Below are 16,766 nucleotides of genomic sequence, written 5' to 3'. Positions count from 1 at the left end.
CAGGTAAATGCAGCCCCAGCACTGCAGCCCTCTTGTGAAGGTGCTTTCCAGTGGGATGGGCATGTCTGCAGGAGGGCTGTGCCATGGCCCACCTGGTTCTGGGTGCACCTGTGCAGTGTCCTGTGCAGGAGTACCTGGGTTTACTCCCACAGGACAGGATTCACTTCACCTGGGCACAAGCTGCTCTGTGAAAAGCTTGGAGTCCTCCACAAGTTATCACCTCCTGAGAGGGTGGGCAGAATGGGAAAAGCAGTGTCATCATAGGCAGGCAACAGGAACCTGAGAAAAACTCAGGATTTTTCTGCGTTTCATCCCAAAAACACCTTTTCTTTGAGCTGAGTGATACTCTGAGTTGCTTGGCTGACCAAGTCTCGGGAACACAAGGCACAGAATTTAGATCATCCAAGAAAAGTAGGTATTCCAATAAACAACCCAGAAGACCTCCCTAATGTGGGAGGGAAGCATTCTGAGGGTAGGTTTCCACAGAAGCAAAATATTTCCTGGAGTAGGCTTTCCACCAGGGGAACAAATAAGGTTTCAAAGGCTGAAACCTTGGACAAGGCACACCTCACACTGTGGACATGGTGCACGTGTCCCTCCAAGGCCACTCTCCAGCCCAGCACAGTGCCTGGCAGCCCTGGCCAGCAGTGCTGGGTGCTGTGCACAGGTTATTGCAGGGCTCCCACACAGGTTCATGTCTCCAAGCATTCCCTCATGCCTCAGGAGAACCACGCAGACCATGTCCAGTTTCGTTGTTTCAAGCCATACTGTTGAGGCGCCTGTTTACTTGGGAATCATATGTTTTCTGCCCTGGTCCTCACTGTATTCAGAACAGTTACTTAGCTTCAATAAGCCCCTTGTTAAAGCCTTTTCCTTTCTGTAATCTCATCAAACTAACCAAAAGGAGTTTGTTCTGAAATAGAGTCCCATTTTGTAACCTGGCTTCCTGGAGGAGCGCTCCCCGTGCTCACCCGGCCCCTCCACCACAAAAGGGCTCTGCTTGTCCTAGCGCTGACAAAACACTCCGTCTGTTTGGGTTAGTCAGCAGGGGGTTAATGAAAAGCCCGGCCCTGGGGACTCCCACCTTATCTGCAATCATGAATTTATTGAAGAATGTGTTAATGTGCTGGATTTTATTCATCAGGGGTCAGGGCTTTTCAAATTCTTCCTCCCAGCTCCCCCTCTTTCCATCCCTCCCCAGCAAGCTCACAATGCTGTTTAAACAAAGGACTCCCAACACAAAGAGCAAATTTACACAGTAAAGTTTTCTTGCAAGCCCAGAGCAGAGTCTGGAAGAATTCCAGCTTTATAAAGAGAAAAGGGGGTGGGGGGAAGAAAGGGGGAAGGGAGACAGGGGCATTTTGCAGAGGATAAAAGGAAATTGAGAAAAGTTCCCACCTCCTGAAGCTCAGCCCTGAATATTCTCCATCAGTTAACCCCGAAGCAGGAGGAAGTTTTGGCAGATCATGAGCCCTCATAGCATCAAACTTCTCAGCCTCCTCCGAGATGGAGGCTGAAATGAGTATTTCAATATCACATTTAGGGTGACACTTCAACAGCTCCTTTGTCTGTGGACTGCTAACAGAAACCCCAAAGAGGACACAGCAACCATTCCCCAGGGCTCCTCCTCTGTTCCTTGTTTCACAGGTGTGACACAAGCACAGTCTAAAAGGAAATAACAAGGCTCAGCAATGGTGACATGGTGACACGTGTCCAAGGCCAAGTGAGAATGCAAAGGAGCCACAGATCCCACCTCCCATATCCCACCACACGCTGTCCCAAGACCAGGGACCTCCAAGGTCCTGTCAGAGCACCCTGGCACCTCCCACCCGGGCTTAGCAAGGGTCCAAACCAAAGTTTGGCAAAGTAGCCCGAATTGCTACCCATGAGTGCTGGAAATAGGCAGCCAGGGATGTCCTTCCATCACCTGGAACATCATCCCCACTCCACAGCTGGAGGAAAGGGATGTTTGGCTGGGTCTATTCTTTTTCACTAAAAGTTTAAGGCCCCCCACTACTCTGTCCATTTTGGTTGTGCTGGTCAGAGCTCTGGGCATTAGGAAACAGGGCACAACCCTGCACTAATGAACCAAAGATGACCTACGTGATTTTCTTCAGGTCTTGTCACCTCCACTTCCTGCACTGTCATTAATAAGCTCTCAGAAAGGAGAGCTTTGAAGAGACATCAGCCCCATCCCCTGCCCTTCTAGGCACAGCCTTACAGAGCTCACCTGAGCAGAGAGTTTTTAAACATTTGACAAGCAAAATGCACATGACATTATTTGACATAATGCTAGAACTATTGGGGAGGAGGGCTACAAACTGGTCCCCAGGCAGAAGAGTAACCACTTCAGGCATATGACCCAGGTATACACAGTTTTTTAATACTCAATATTAAAAGAAACCCATTTTAATTCTATTTTCTAACAATTTTCTCAGTCAAAAAAGGATGCCATTGACCCAAACTTTCACTCCTGTGTTTATTTACCTTGGTTTTTATGGAGAGAGATGCCTTCTGCTGTACTCTCGTAACACCAGCAGCGATCTGCAAGCAGCTCACCCAAACAGCCAGGGAAAAGGGGGTTTAAACGACTCTGGAGATACACAGAGGAGCTCCCAACCAGCACTGCGGGAATGTTGGCTGGCACTGCAGGGGCAGAGCTGCCCAACCAGCTCTCGTGGCGGCTGCAGAGGGGCCCAGCAGATCTCAGCACACGGGATCCAGCTGCACTGCCGATGGATTCCTGACTGCTGAACATACAATACATATTTACCGAGTCTCCTCCGTGACAGGAATTCCAAGGCCTCGTGCAGAAAGTAACTCAAAGGACGTAATTAAATCAGTTAAATGGCTCGGGCAAAGAGATGCAGCTACAGACAGATTTCAACTCTCGGCACAGTCACAGGCCACAGGAAACAATTAGGAGAGCAAGAACTGTAAAAGCTGCAGACCAACCGCTTGCTTTTCTTTACTTAATAAACTATAATCCATACTTAACACTGACACAGACCAGGTGAGCCTCTGAGCACGGTGCCCTGGGATGAAGGCAAGTGTTTAGGATAGGCAGGCACCGTGCCAGCATCAGCAGAGGTGACATTACCGGGTGACAAGTAAAGCCAGCGTCAAGAGCAGAAATCAAAGACCAGGCAGTTGATTTTCATCTGTTAATGTGATGTACAGTGAACAGTGAGCTCCTGCTGCCTTTTTGGAAGCAGGAGCTTGGGGCGGAGCGTTGCTGGAGCAGGAGGGGCTGCTCCAGCTGCTGGCAGAAGCAAAGGAGCCTTTGCACAGTGGGAGATCTGGGAGCCAAGAAACGGCCTCGTGTGCTGGAGGAGCCGTGTGAATCCAACCATTAACAGAGCTCGTGGTCAGTTTTACTGAACAACTAGGACAAAGGAGGAGCAGTGCTGTGCAGGGCTGGGGCTGGGGGAGCTACCCTGGGGGCTGCTCCCATTGCCCAGCAGCTCCAGGCCTGGTCCAACCCCTCTGGACAAGCTCCAGCGATGAGGAGAAAGGGATGCTGCCACAAGAGAGGGCACACGGAGAGCAGGACAGCCCCAAGAATCCCACGGCAGCATCTGGGCAGAGCTGCACAGACATCTCCAGCAGCAAAGAGGGTACCAACAACCTCAGTGAACAGACAGGGCCACCTCCTGTAGTGCCCCTGAGGACAGGCTGGGGGTGGTCACCAGTGGCAATGAGGAACACCCGAAGCTTTTGCTGCCCAACGAGTCCTCAGTCTCCCAAGGGGAAGGTCTTACCTTCCGTGGGCTATCCTGCAGAGCAGGGACTGCAGCGCTGCCACCAACACTGCTTTTCTTCCTCCCCCAGGATCAAGAAGAAGTGAAATTTAAACCCCACGAGTCCTGCTGGGCAGAGGGTCACCACTGATGGCAGAGAGAATCAGCAAAGTGCACCCCCAAACCTCCCAGGAGCCCTAGGGAGCCACATGTGGGTGAGGGTTTCCCCAGATCATGGGCAAATTTGTGCCATCACAAGGTCTAGGGCTTACCTGAATATGAACAGTATCAGTTCACTTCTTCGCATCCTTGGGAAAAAGACTTACTAAAAAAATCAACAAACCTGGTATGAAATATAGAGTAGCCACCATTAACATCATATTTATTGTTATTTAGTTGCTCAGTAAAACATATACAGATATGTACAATATGCAGGAATACAGAAGACTGCACTTTACATATTTAAAAAAAAAAAAAAGAAAGAAAGAAAAATAACACTCAATTTCATGAGCTATTGTCACAGTCTTCCAACCAAGCATTTAGGAAATGAACTTAACAAGAATTAAAAAAAAAAAAGAAAAAAAAAGAAAAAAAAAAGATTACAGGATTGCCTAACACACAGCAGAGTCAAGTTTTCATATTTTACATGTGCAATAACATTTTTCAGAAGAGTTTGCTAATGCAGTACGGATTACCAGTGTTTTGAGGTTTCTTTTTTTTTCTTTTCCATGAACCAAATTTAGTACAAAGAAATAACATCCTTTTGCTTAAGGCTGTCTTAAAGCTGTAATATTCTTGGGTAGTGAATAGTGATAAAGTTATAACTGCCGGAAATCAGAACCTGCAGTTTCATCAGTCAGAACCTATGAGAGGATGGACTCAAAGCAACAGTTTTAATAGAGAATTTCTAAGACAAAATTAGACTATTTCCTCCATTAGCCTTAAGCATTAAAGAAGAAACAATTCTATAAAAATGGGGTTATGCTCTTACACATCATCCCTTGAACAGCTCTGAATCCAGTAGCTGACAAAACCTTACACGGCAGCTTAACAAAAATATGTCAAATGTACCAGTTTGGTTTCTGTTGCCCTCCCCCCCTCCCTCCCAGTGCCCATCCCACTGCTGTGTTCACCTCATCCCTTCCACCTCCCCAAACTGGAACTTTTTGCTTTATTGGTGGTGCCTGGAAGTCCAGTTCCAAGGGCCAGCCAGCCCCAGAGTGACCATGGAGATCACAGGACCTGCACAACTCCCCAGGTGATCCAGGCAACAGAATTCTGGTGCTCATCCCCTTCCACCCTCAGACACTGTGAAAACCTTAACTAAGTAACAAGCCTAAACCCCCTTACTGATGCTCAAACAGCAGAGAGCAGATAACCCCAAGAGAATGTGATCTGGAGAAAATTTGCAAGAGTATTTAATAAATGAGGCCTATTCTGTCCTTTTTTGGCAAAGAGGTATTTGATCACTCCTCCCATTTGAAATGCAAGGGAATTTTCGCTCAGTTTGCTACGACACTGTAACTTGCAGACTAAGCACAGGGTTTCTTTTGGGAAACACAGAGGGAGCCAGGGCATAGGGCCAGGAGATGGGGGGATGATGTCCTGGCTCCCCCCGACCCAGCCCCGAGGCTGCGTGGGAGCCTCCGGCGCCAGGCTGCCCAGGGAGAATCCCCACGGCAAAAGGCAAAGCCACATTTCAGCTGCTGCTCACAACCCAAAGCAGATTGTGCATCGTACCACAGGTCTTTGGCTTCTTGTACAATTGTCCCCCATCTGGAAGCCATGCAGGACACACAGGCGGGAGCTTTCTCTCAGGCATTTGGGGAACACGTATGTGATAAAATTGTCCCCGTTGACCCAACTCAGCCCCTGAAGGAAGTGAGCCTTGGACATGGGGCTCTGCAACAAGCAGAGGTCAGATCTCAGTGCAGCTCAGCCCTGCTACTCTTTCCTCAGTCTCCTGCTGCTGTCTGTGCCTCAGTTTCCCTCTCCACAAGAGTGTAACTTACCTCTTCCACAACTGGCTTTTACCTACAACTCCCAAGCATGTTTCAGTTGGAATATTATTATTCAGAAAATGACATAATTTCCTTTCTTACTGTGTCAGGCCATGCTGACACTTCACATGTGTTAAAAAAACTGATCAGTGCATTCAGTGTAAAATAAATGGAGAAAATGGGTACAATGAAATTACTGCAGGTAACACCAGCTCTGTGACAAAGCTTGAGCCTTCTGTACCTGCTGTCAGTACCACAGCCCCAGGTGATGAGCAGGACATGATGCCTGTCCTGGTCAGAATGTAGAGTTTCTGTTCTGATCTTTGGCAAAAAGCAACAAAACCCTAAAAGCGCGGGTTGGGTTGGTCCTGGCTAACAGCTGCCTCAAGCAGAGCTCGTTCAATCAAGATCAAACAGACAGGAGGTCAGCAAGAGGACTGTGTGTGACTGTGAGCTCCTCAGCCAGTGAGCCCAGCACACAGCCAGCCACTGCCTTAACTCCTCACCCTCTGGCAGTCCCAACCCTGCACTGCATCCACTGCCCAGAGCAGAGCCAGAGGTGGCCAACACACAGCTCAGCACCTGGAGACACAGCCCCTGGCCTCAGGACACCCCGGCCTCCTCACCTCACAGGACTCCACTGGTGTTTAAGGAATTGCTGATGCTCTGCATTTCCATAAGCAAGTGAGAAAGCAAGTTCCAAGTGGATGAGAACAACAATCCAGGAGAGAAGTGCAAGCTGCTGAGAATGAGCCAGCAGAACTGGGTGGTGAGACCAAGCCACCACAGCTCCACTCAAACGGGGATTTCTCTTTAAAAGCCTCTGAACTCGCTGTACCCTGACAGGTTCCTTCCCGTGGCACAGGGTGTGCATCCCTGACCTCAGGAAGCCTGAAAAACCTGTTCTCTTCAGTGCAGCAGGAAAAACTAAAAACAAAGCACAAGGCAAGGGGCTGCACTCCGAGCAGGAATGCCACCAGACCATGAACTTGGCTGAAATTTTCAGCTGTAAGTGAAACTGGGTGAAACTGTACCAGTGTCACCCAGGGCCCTCTGCTGCAGACTGAGCCCCCCACAGCAGCACACGTGCTCTGGCGTGCACAGAACACCCGTGCTCTGCTGACAGGATTTAAAATCAAACACACAGGGACTTGAGGAATCACAGGCAAAGAGGCACCTTCTAGAAGGGGGCTGACAGTGATTACTAGGAGATACTTTAATGGGGATGGTGATGTTTTATTGCAGGTGCAGGAGGAGCTCTGTGCTCCTGGTTGCACACCCCGACAGAGGTACGAACCATCCCAGCTTTTTGATCCAAACCAAGTGGGTGTGAGGCAGCTCCACAGCCAGTTGCTCCAGGATGGGCAAAAATCCTCATCCTCGTGGAAGCTCCAGCTTTAATACAAAGTAAAATAATATTGAAAACCAAGATTAAAAACTATCCAAATTTATCCAAAGTCAATTCATTGACCAGACCCATAAATCAATCCATGCATGGTTAATAAGAGCACATTCAAATCACATTTCCAAACACTGCGAGTCTCTCTGAAGTCACATATGACTGAGAGTGAGGATTCCAGACCACCCTTGGCTTTTTAGGCAGAATTTCCTCTCCGTTGGTGTCTACCGAGAATATTACGTCAAAATAATTAAAGACCCAGCACAATCATCAAAGATAAAATATAAAGCAGTCTTCAACTCTGTCCCTTCAGCAGGGACACATTTGTGAAATCATGAATAAATAACCCTAGAGAGGCCAACCTTTATTTCACAACCAAAACCAAACCCTCCAGTGCTGTTTCCTGAGCTCCAGGAGCTGTGGGAGGTGAGCTGCAGGTGCGGGGCAGGACGGGGCCAGTCCTGGGTGCAGGGACACACAAATAATGGACAGTGTTACATAAAACAACCAGACAATCAGCCCATCGTGTCAGTCATGGGTTTATCTGGTTTGCTTCCAACTTTCGTCTCGAATGAGCATTATCTAGCCCGAGCAGGAAAGTATGGCTTTCCTTTTATTGTGTGCAGCCAGCAACGCTGTTCTTCAGTGCGTGGCAGAAACGGGGCTTTGAATGAGCTTGGGGGATTCTGACACCCAGTCTCCCTGCCCTGGCAGATTAGGAAATGCCACCCCTGGGCACACAGCCCCCTGCACCTTCCAACCGAGGCCATCCCTGACCCCTGCCACTGAGTTGGGATTTGTTGTGGCAGGGGCTGGGGCACCCCTAGGCAAGTACAGGGGACACTGGACCTGCTGCCAATTAACAGCATCTTTCTGCAGTTTAAAATGGGCAAAAAATGGGCAGGGTGTGGGGGATTTTCTTCTCCAGTATCAATAAAGTGGGAACTGTAGGAGCACCACCAGGCCCAGGCAAGCAAGATGGAATCTGGGCCTTTGGAGGAGGAAATATTGACTATCAGACTTATTTAGAAAACCTCTCCATGCCTTCCCTGCTGTGCCTGAACCAGCCCGTTCATGACAGAGCTCCATCCCAGGGCGACATCCAGGTACACAGAGGAAGGAGCATCCTGGCCTCACCAGGAGGCACAGAGCAAAACAAGGCTCAACCTTTTCAAATAGCAAAGCCTCATTCTCTCAGGAAAGGGCAGGCCCATGCCTGAACATTCAACAGAGCATCAACTGCTTGGTTTGTAGGAGACTGGCAAAGGCTGGGTGTCACTATAATATATGATATAATGCTGACCATTTCGCTTTCACTGGTGTTTATTCCTGAACTGCTGCTCCTCAGGATCACCATCCTAATAAGCACTGAACAAAGCAAAACAAAACAAAACAAAATAAAAAAGAAAAACAAAGCAAATGAGGAAGAAAAGGAGGAGGAGGAGGAAGAGGAGAATCTTTGTCTTATTATGACATACGTGACTTGGACACACACTGAGATGAAAAAGGAAAAGGCCTCATCCAGAAATGTATGCCAAGGTTACAGAGTAATGGGAAAAAGTGGTCTAGCAGGAAAATCTTAAGCAAAAGTGTGCTAACTGCAGAAGGGTTAACACTGGTAACATACTGTGGCAGAAGATTAAAAAAAAGTTGAGGTTTACTTTAAATTAACCCTTTCCAGTCCATACGCCACTAAGCAGGTACCAACCTAGAAAAATAGTCCACCTAGCAGTAGCGGCCCTTTGAAATTAAAAAAAAAAAAAAAAAAAAAAAAAAAAAAACCAAAGGAAAAAAAAAACCCCAAAACTTCTTTTGTTCAAGTCAGGGCAGCCACAAAAGTCCCGAATCTGTTGGAGATGTCCGAGTGCAGGGACCTCCACGTCGGCACCGCAGTCCGGCCCTTCGCCTCGCCCACGTCGTCCGTGCAGTGGACCGAGAGGCACTGCAGGTGGGTGCCCGTCTGCGCCGCCGCCGCCGAGGTCTTGCTCGGGGGAAGGTCGTGGGCTGGAAAGGGTTCACAGAGAGAGGTTAGGAGACCCGTGACACGCAATCCCATCGACTCACAGCCTGCCAGAGACACCCTCTCCCCGCCTGCCGTGCCCCTCTCCTGCGTCTCCGCCTCGGTTCCGAGGTCACCACCACACTGATGTGAGATCCCGTGGCTGGTTGTTCACCAGGCCAGAAGAACACCTGAGAGAAACCAGTGAGATGTCTGAACACTGGGGATGGACCTGGATTGATGAGTGTGTCCTAGACCGCAGCACAATCGGGAACTTTCCTTCCCGGCACACCCTCTGCTGCTGGAAATGGATGCTGAAACACCTCCAAGCAGGAAGCCAGCCCTAAACCCTCTGTGCCCTTGTGGTCAGTCCCAGCATCAGTCTCCCTCTTCCCCTCTTTTAATGGAGCACTGTGATAATATTTTTCTTAGAATTTATTTTAAGACTTTGTATGATCTTTAGCTATCATTAGTTTCTGTTAACCACAGAAATGTAAGACTTTAACTGAAACATCCTAAACAATGTCCCTAGACCTTTTCCTCTGGATTTTACAGTTAGTGTGAAGAGTAGCTAAAATGGGTGGAACATGACAAAGACGACAAAAACCAGCTGTGAATGTTTAACACCTCAGGACTTTTCCTCCCATCACCTTTCTCCTGTTCCACAAAGCCAAGCTGTGTGGGGGTACCACACTTCATGAGGCAACTCAGGTTACTTTCACTGAACCTCCTGCTATACCAGATACAAAACCAGAACTGAACAGCTTGTTACACAATTGCAATGATACTAAAAAATAATGCTAAACTAGCCTGGAAGTCCCTGGTTTAAACTGGAAAAGGCTTTTAATGCTTGATTATCACAGGATGTCAGAGATGCTCATAATTAAACAGCATAACACCACCACACAGAAACTACTAAGAACTTGGGGATGTGAGGCCATAAATGCTGGGAGAAGGAACCAGGCTCCAGAGCAGCACTGCTGCCTGCTCAGCCCTGCTCTGTGTTAGTGCTGCAATGTGCAAAATCCACCCAGAGCTCTGCTGCACACCTCAGCCAGGCCTCACACTTGCTTTTTTCTGGACATCCTCCTGCACTGCTCCAGTCAAATATCCAGCAGCAGCAGGGCAAAGGTGCTCTCATGATCTGCACCCAAATGCATTCTAGCTCCCTGCAGTTGGTGTTGGTGTTTTTAGTCAGTTTGGATAAACAGGCAGCACTGGGTGGCTGAGCAGAAGCCTGGAGCAGAGGCTGCTGCATGATACCCGAAGTTCCGGCCGGCAAAGAGGGGTTGGCACAGATCCCTTCCCACCACATGGAGCTTCTACTCTTCCTTCCTGTCACCCCTGAGTCCTATAGCTTTGGGAAAACCACAGGGCAAAAATCCCAGACTCCCTGAAAATAACTGCTATTTGATCGGGTGTTCAATTTAACTTACTGTCCAGAGTGCAAGTATACCTAAGACATATTTTATTTATAAAATATTCAAAACTCAGATGGGATTGTGCAGAAAATTGTGGACAGGAAATGTTTTCCTGACTTGTATTTGTTCACAAGACACACAGTACCCACTGTTTTTATTCTTAGGTCTCCCTGACTGCACAGGACATGCTGGGCTCGGCACAGGAAGAGCCAGCGCCTCGAGATTAGTCCTTGTGACAGCAGCTCTCTTCCTCTCCTGCAGAAAAAGAGGAAAGAGTCCCACAGCTGAACTACTGCCACAAGAGGCCCAGGGGTCCCAGCGGTGTTTCTGCAAGGGCTGCAGGAGACCCCTGACAGCTGAGGACTCCACCAGCTAAGGCAGAGGTAGCACATTCCCAGGCTGGGATTGGAGTCAGAGCTCTGCTGCACCAGCTGTGCAGGCACCCCAACACCCAGAACAGAGCTGGTCCTCAGTAATGACTACATGAACAACTTCATGTGCCACAAGCAATTGGAGAAAAAAAATTAGGCTTTTTTTCCTTTTAAATCAGCAAATTATTTCTAAGCCATTTGCCGTGGATAAAATTCATAAGCAAGCTACTGATAAAGAAATCAAAGCAAAATCTGTCTCACATGGATGAACAAGATTCCTTAACTTGAGAGGAAAATCCAGGTAAAAGAGGTGGGCAGGGACTGAGCCTCAGTTTGCCAAGCCAATACTGCCTGCCACTGTCCACACAAGCCTTGCTCACCATGGGACACCACTGTGGGAGCTCCAGCTCTCCTGTCTATCGTTAGTGAGCACAGAAAATTACATATTCAAATCCAAATCAAAGAGAGCTCACAGCAAAGCTTGCACTGGCACAAGAATTCTCAAAGCCAATCTGGATGGAAATTTTCAGTGCAATTTACTTTTTTCCAGTATTTCTGTCTGGATAAAGGTATGATGCTTTCCAGGAAAAAACCTTTGTAGCAAAAATTTTAAGTTGTGCTGATTCGCCTGATGAGAATTACGTTCTTAAGCATGAGATACTGCCTGATGCTTGTTCAGGATAGTAACACTCTCTCAGCAGACCTGTTTCACCAGTTATCCTCTCTGCCTCCTTCCTCACAGCCACAGTATCCACAGTCCAGAGAAGTTCTGGTAGCTGAGATGGACGTGACTCGGAGCATTAAAATTACTCAGGTAATGCAAGATGGTGTCACCACATCATTGCCTCACAGCTGCCAAGTTTCAAATAAATCATTGTCAGTCATGAAGTACCTCACTGAAAGCACGGAATTTTCAAACAAATTATCTTTGAACTGCACAACTGCCTCTAATAGCAACTATTGCAAGAAATTTGTGTTATTAAAAAAAGCAGTACACTTCTAATAAGGGCCATCCTCCACACCCAAGATCCTGAGATGGTCTGGGTGGAGACTTCCCCTCCACACCAAAGGACAAGACACAGAACCAGGGACTGACAAAAGCACAACCTCCCTGCACACAGGACAGCACGTGCCACTTGGAAACAGCAAATGCTGAAGGAGAGGTAAGGAATCAAACACCACACATAAGCTCACGTCATGTTCATGTGAAAGGCATGAAACTCAAAGTAGTAAAGTGACCAAAGACCAAAAGAACTCTGGAAAATACTCCCCCATGATGGTGTCCTTCCCCACTGCTGTTGGTGATGCTGTGGTGGTCTCAAGAGCCAGTTTGCTTTCAGGTAAGAGCTTCTGACCCAGCTTGAGCCAGCCAAACACATTCCAGCCATTCAACCCCGGACAAACACTGAGAAGAGAGCGCCCAGCCAGGCTCCCCAGCCTCCCTCCAGACCCAAACTTCTGCTCTGACCTTGCACATTTAGGAAGCTGCTCTTTCGTTCTGCTCTACTTTGCAAAGGCACACAGCCTTTGAAAAGAAAAGGTTGCTGTTTGTTTGTTTGTCTGTTGACACAGCATTAATGGCAGCGTGGTGACTAACCCAGGAGCCTGGCCAGCAGCGTTGGAGCCTGCAGCTGGGACAAAGGAAGAGAACCAGGAGTTCTGCACCACAAACAAATTCAGTACACACACTACAGACTGCTTTTCCATATCAGCTCAGGAAAAACACATTTCTCTAGTGAGGTTAGGCCCTGGACGCACCTTACTCTGCAGACACCATGTGTACACACTGTCAGTCCCTCCAGCTTCCTTCTCCCTTTCTCGTGAGACCCTGAGCAGTTAAGCTGCTCTATATAAAGCCTCTTTCGTCATGTAGCACCTTCTTATGCATTATGAAAAAAACAAACGTTCTCTTTACTGTGGCAACCCCACCGAGCACTGTGCAAACCCAGAGGTGTCCCAATTTTTAAGTAAAGTAATCCCATTACAAAAGAGTTCACCTGCACAGCTACCACACATCGCTTGCATCTTCTCATCAGAGAGGAGGCTAACTGAGGGAGGGCTGGTGTAGCCAAGGCAACTGCAGATGTTCTGCTGAGACACCGGGAGCTGACGCTACTCTTCAGGTGCTGCTTATGCCATCCTTCTCACTTTTGCCAAAATCACCACCAACAAAAGGACGGAGAGCAGCGAGACACAGGAGCGAGAGCACAGACACAGTCTGGTAGGGGTCTGGTTGGGAGTGGGTTCCTCTCAACATTTCAGCGTTCCTTGGAGATTGAAGTGACAAACAGGAGGTGAAGATCCCTAGAACGGCTCCTTGCCCCAGGGCTCATCCCTTACACTTCCTCACCGCTGTGACACCGCCGCAGCCGCCCGCGCTGCCCAGGGTCCGGCTGCCCGGCACAGCACGGCCCCGCCGCCGCCCTCGATGGCCAGCCAAGCGTGAAGGCCCTGCATTGCTACTCATCTTGTTAAGGCTGAATCCGAGGATTTGGCCAATAACGCTATATTCCCTGATCACAGATCTGTTTCCCCTCCACCATCTGATAACCACTCTTAAAGGACGCGTTAATGGGCTTCTCTTCACTCTGTGCCCGTTAAGCAGAGGCCAAGCTACCATAAGAGGGAATAGATTTGAGTAATGATCCCTTATGAGGCAGCAAACCTACATATAGTGTTTAAAATTATTCCCTTAGGACAAGATGTTTTTCACCAAATCTCCCACATGACAGTTTGACATATTGGTTCAGGCACATAGCTCTGCATTTGTACACAGCACAGAAGCATCTCTTTTCAGTTTTTTGAGAAAAATAAGGTCTGAAAACATTTCATGTTTCCCTGGACACTGGACCTAGTCTCCACAGATTAATTTATTCCTGAAATTGTAGTTTTAAACACTCGCAAAATTTTATTTTTAAACACAACTAGTTCATTTGTGTTGATAAACACATGAGCAATCTCCTTCTTCACCTCTGCAGCTCTGACGAGGTCCTTGACAAAGGCATTTTCTTGACCCTGGAATACAAGGAGGCAACGGCTTGCATTTGGTCCTAGACACAAACAGGCACCTGTCACCTGCTTACACCATAAACCTGCACCACTTTTAGGTGATTTCACCCCTGACAACCTGTGCCTGCTTTGGGCTGGATCTTTCTGCTGTTCCCAAAGCCCGGAGGCCACAGACTGTCTGGACCCAGACTGGCAGCACCCAGCTCTGCTGGCACTCGAGGAAAACTACCCATTACTAGAACATTCCTCTTAATTCGATTTTACTTCTTCATTTATTCTGTGTAATCCTTGCCCGTAAGACACTTGAAGGTGCTGCTCTCCCCTGCTGCTCTCTGCTCTGTATACACAGAATTCAGTGTTGGTGGTTCAGATGAACAGCTGACGCCAAGAACTCGTCACGACGAGCTCAGCGGAAACGGGGACAGGTGACTCCTCACGTTGCTGACCAGAAGCACTCTGCAGAGACACCCCAGCTCCAGGGCACCAGCCACATTTCACTCCATGGCATTTCAAGAAGCCATTTGGCTTGGTCAGCCCCTCAATTTATTGTCAAGGCCCAGCCAGCTGAGCGCTCTCTGAGAGCCTTTCTCACGAAAGGAGGGAAGGCTCTTCATCAAACACGCATGCACAGTGCTGAGCATCATCCCACAGCACTCGTATATCCTGTAAACCAGGATTAAAGCTCTGACTTTGCTGCAATACACACAAGACTCACCCAAAGGCATGGCACACCCAGGCTAACACACAGTCTGTTCACCCTTAATGCTGCTTGCTGCCCACCCCTTCGTCAGCCCATCCGCTCTGGCGGCATCCTCTGGTCCTCACAGGCCCTTCCTCCTCCACAGACAGCTTGATTAATTGGAGGTGCCTGAGGCTCTAAAGGGAGCCTGTATCAGCCTGTGCTGCAGAGATGTTTATTTTGTTTTCAGTGATCTCCAAGCTGGCATGGGGCTCCATCAGAGCTCGCTGCTTGCACAGAATTCAGATAACAGGAGACACATAGTGCTTGCTGCAAATACATATTTTTCTTTTTTCTCCCTTGACCTCTTTTCCTGCTCCTGTTTTCACCAGGAGCAATGGAAGGATGTGCACGCCACGACAGGGAGGCTGCCCAAACCCACGGCAGCGTTAAGAGTTTGCTGTCAGGCTGTAGGGTTCCAGTCAGACTGTGAGCCACATGCTTGCAGAAAGAAACAGAAGAAACTGGTGAAAAAAACCGTGAAGTAGGAAAAATGCTAACCCTGTCAATGGAAAAGGCGGCACTCATCTTACACGTAGCACGACCTTGAAGACACAGAATGAAGGATGTGTGGATGAGGACAATGATATTGCTGTTCTAAAATCCACATTCCCTGCACTGTGCCAGGAGAGACAAGAGATGGGGAACACATTGCTCCCCACCCTGCAGCCACTGCCCAGCAGGAGAGCAACATGCCACCACGGCTCCACAGGCCAAGTGTGAAACTGCCTACACCTATTTATTTCTCTGGAGGCTACTGTTCAATCACTGTTTTCCAGCTCTATGACTCTCCAAAAAGAAACGTAAGCTCTACATCCCCGAAGAAGCCAGAAGTTCTGGGCCATGGGACACCACCAGCTCCTGTACCTTGCTAGATGGCCACAGGGACAACGGACTGTTTCTAACTCATATCCTTCCTCTCTTTTGGCTACCTTCAGTTCCTCTTTTCAGTTCAACACACTGACTTCTCAGGCTGGCTTCCCTGCAAAACACAAACCGCAGAGAGGGGTCCTGCCTACCCCCCTGGTGAAGTGGCTGATGTTGGGGTTTGGTTCTCACAGAATAAAAGACCATTCTGGGAAACCAGGTTCCACCCCAGCTGCAGGGCTGATGTCTGCCAGTCTGGTCCTGCCTACCCCACGCAGGTGAACCACTGCTTGTCTGTGACAGCCACAGAAAGCTGAGCTCTCAACCAGAGCCTAATCCACCAGTCTGGCTCCAAACTGCTGGTCAGCTCCTGGTGCCATCACCAACACTGTGCTCTCCTCAGTTCTGCACAGTGTGAGAACTGTCACCCTGCCCAAGCAAGGAAAACTGGCATTAAAAATCAAATCAAACCAAACCAACTGCCAGCAACAGTCAAACAATGTCTGGACACTTTCAAGAGAAAATAAACCTGAGTCCAGCACCTGCAGCCCATTTCAGCACAGCCAACTCAACACCCACAACATCTATATGCTGCCATCCAACACCAATGAAGCCTCGGGGAGCTCCAAGTTATTTTCCAGGATCTGCTCCTCTTCCCCCTCAAATAACCTGAAGACTTCTGCTATATATCATATAAAGGAGTGAACTGCCTAAGCCCGACCCACCAGCTCCATCACACTGGTGACCTGGCATTGAGAAGAGGCTACAACCAGCTTCTCCTGCATAATCCTTCTTCCAAGGGCTGTCCCAGACATGTCCCTGCCTCTGAATCCAGCCCCCAACCTGAGAAGACCACCTCCATAGAAGGAAAGAACATTGGCTGACTGATCCTGTGCTTTCCATGCTGCTGGCATACATCACCTGCTTGCACTACCTAAATGCTCTGAGCCTATTTTCACCAAAGATGACAAATGACACATCCGTGATGAGTAAGGAAATGCTGGGTTTTGCTTTCAAATTTATTTCATAGGTACACAAACTATCACATGACAGTTTTACACACAGCTCCAGCCCATGCAAAACCCATCTCTTGACTGCCAGAACACACAAGCAAACACAAGGTTTACAATAAAATCCAAAGTGGAATTTTCTGATTGCGCAGAAGTCATATGAAATTGTTCAGTAAGCCCTCACTTAAATAAAACCAGTCCTGGACATTGT

General features: G+C 48.4%; 1 protein-coding gene across 1 annotated transcript in view; it reads right to left on the bottom strand.

Moving 5' to 3' along the window:
* Nucleotides 1–4,096: 4,096 nt before the first annotated feature.
* The window catches only part of MN1 (MN1 proto-oncogene, transcriptional regulator), a 34,768-nt gene continuing 22,098 nt past the window's right edge, over nt 4,097–16,766 (bottom strand). The window contains exon 2 of the mRNA XM_066331510.1: nt 4,097–9,143. Within this exon, the coding sequence (XP_066187607.1) occupies nt 8,956–9,143 (188 nt within the window). The 3' untranslated portion in view covers nt 4,097–8,955. The remainder of the gene's footprint in view (nt 9,144–16,766) is intronic.

This window comes from Sylvia atricapilla, chromosome 17 (assembly GCF_009819655.1).
Source record: "Sylvia atricapilla isolate bSylAtr1 chromosome 17, bSylAtr1.pri, whole genome shotgun sequence".
NCBI lineage: Eukaryota > Metazoa > Chordata > Aves > Passeriformes > Sylviidae > Sylvia > Sylvia atricapilla.
The sequence above is the reverse complement of the archived record's forward strand: the minus strand, read 5'-3'. Positions and strand labels throughout refer to the sequence as shown.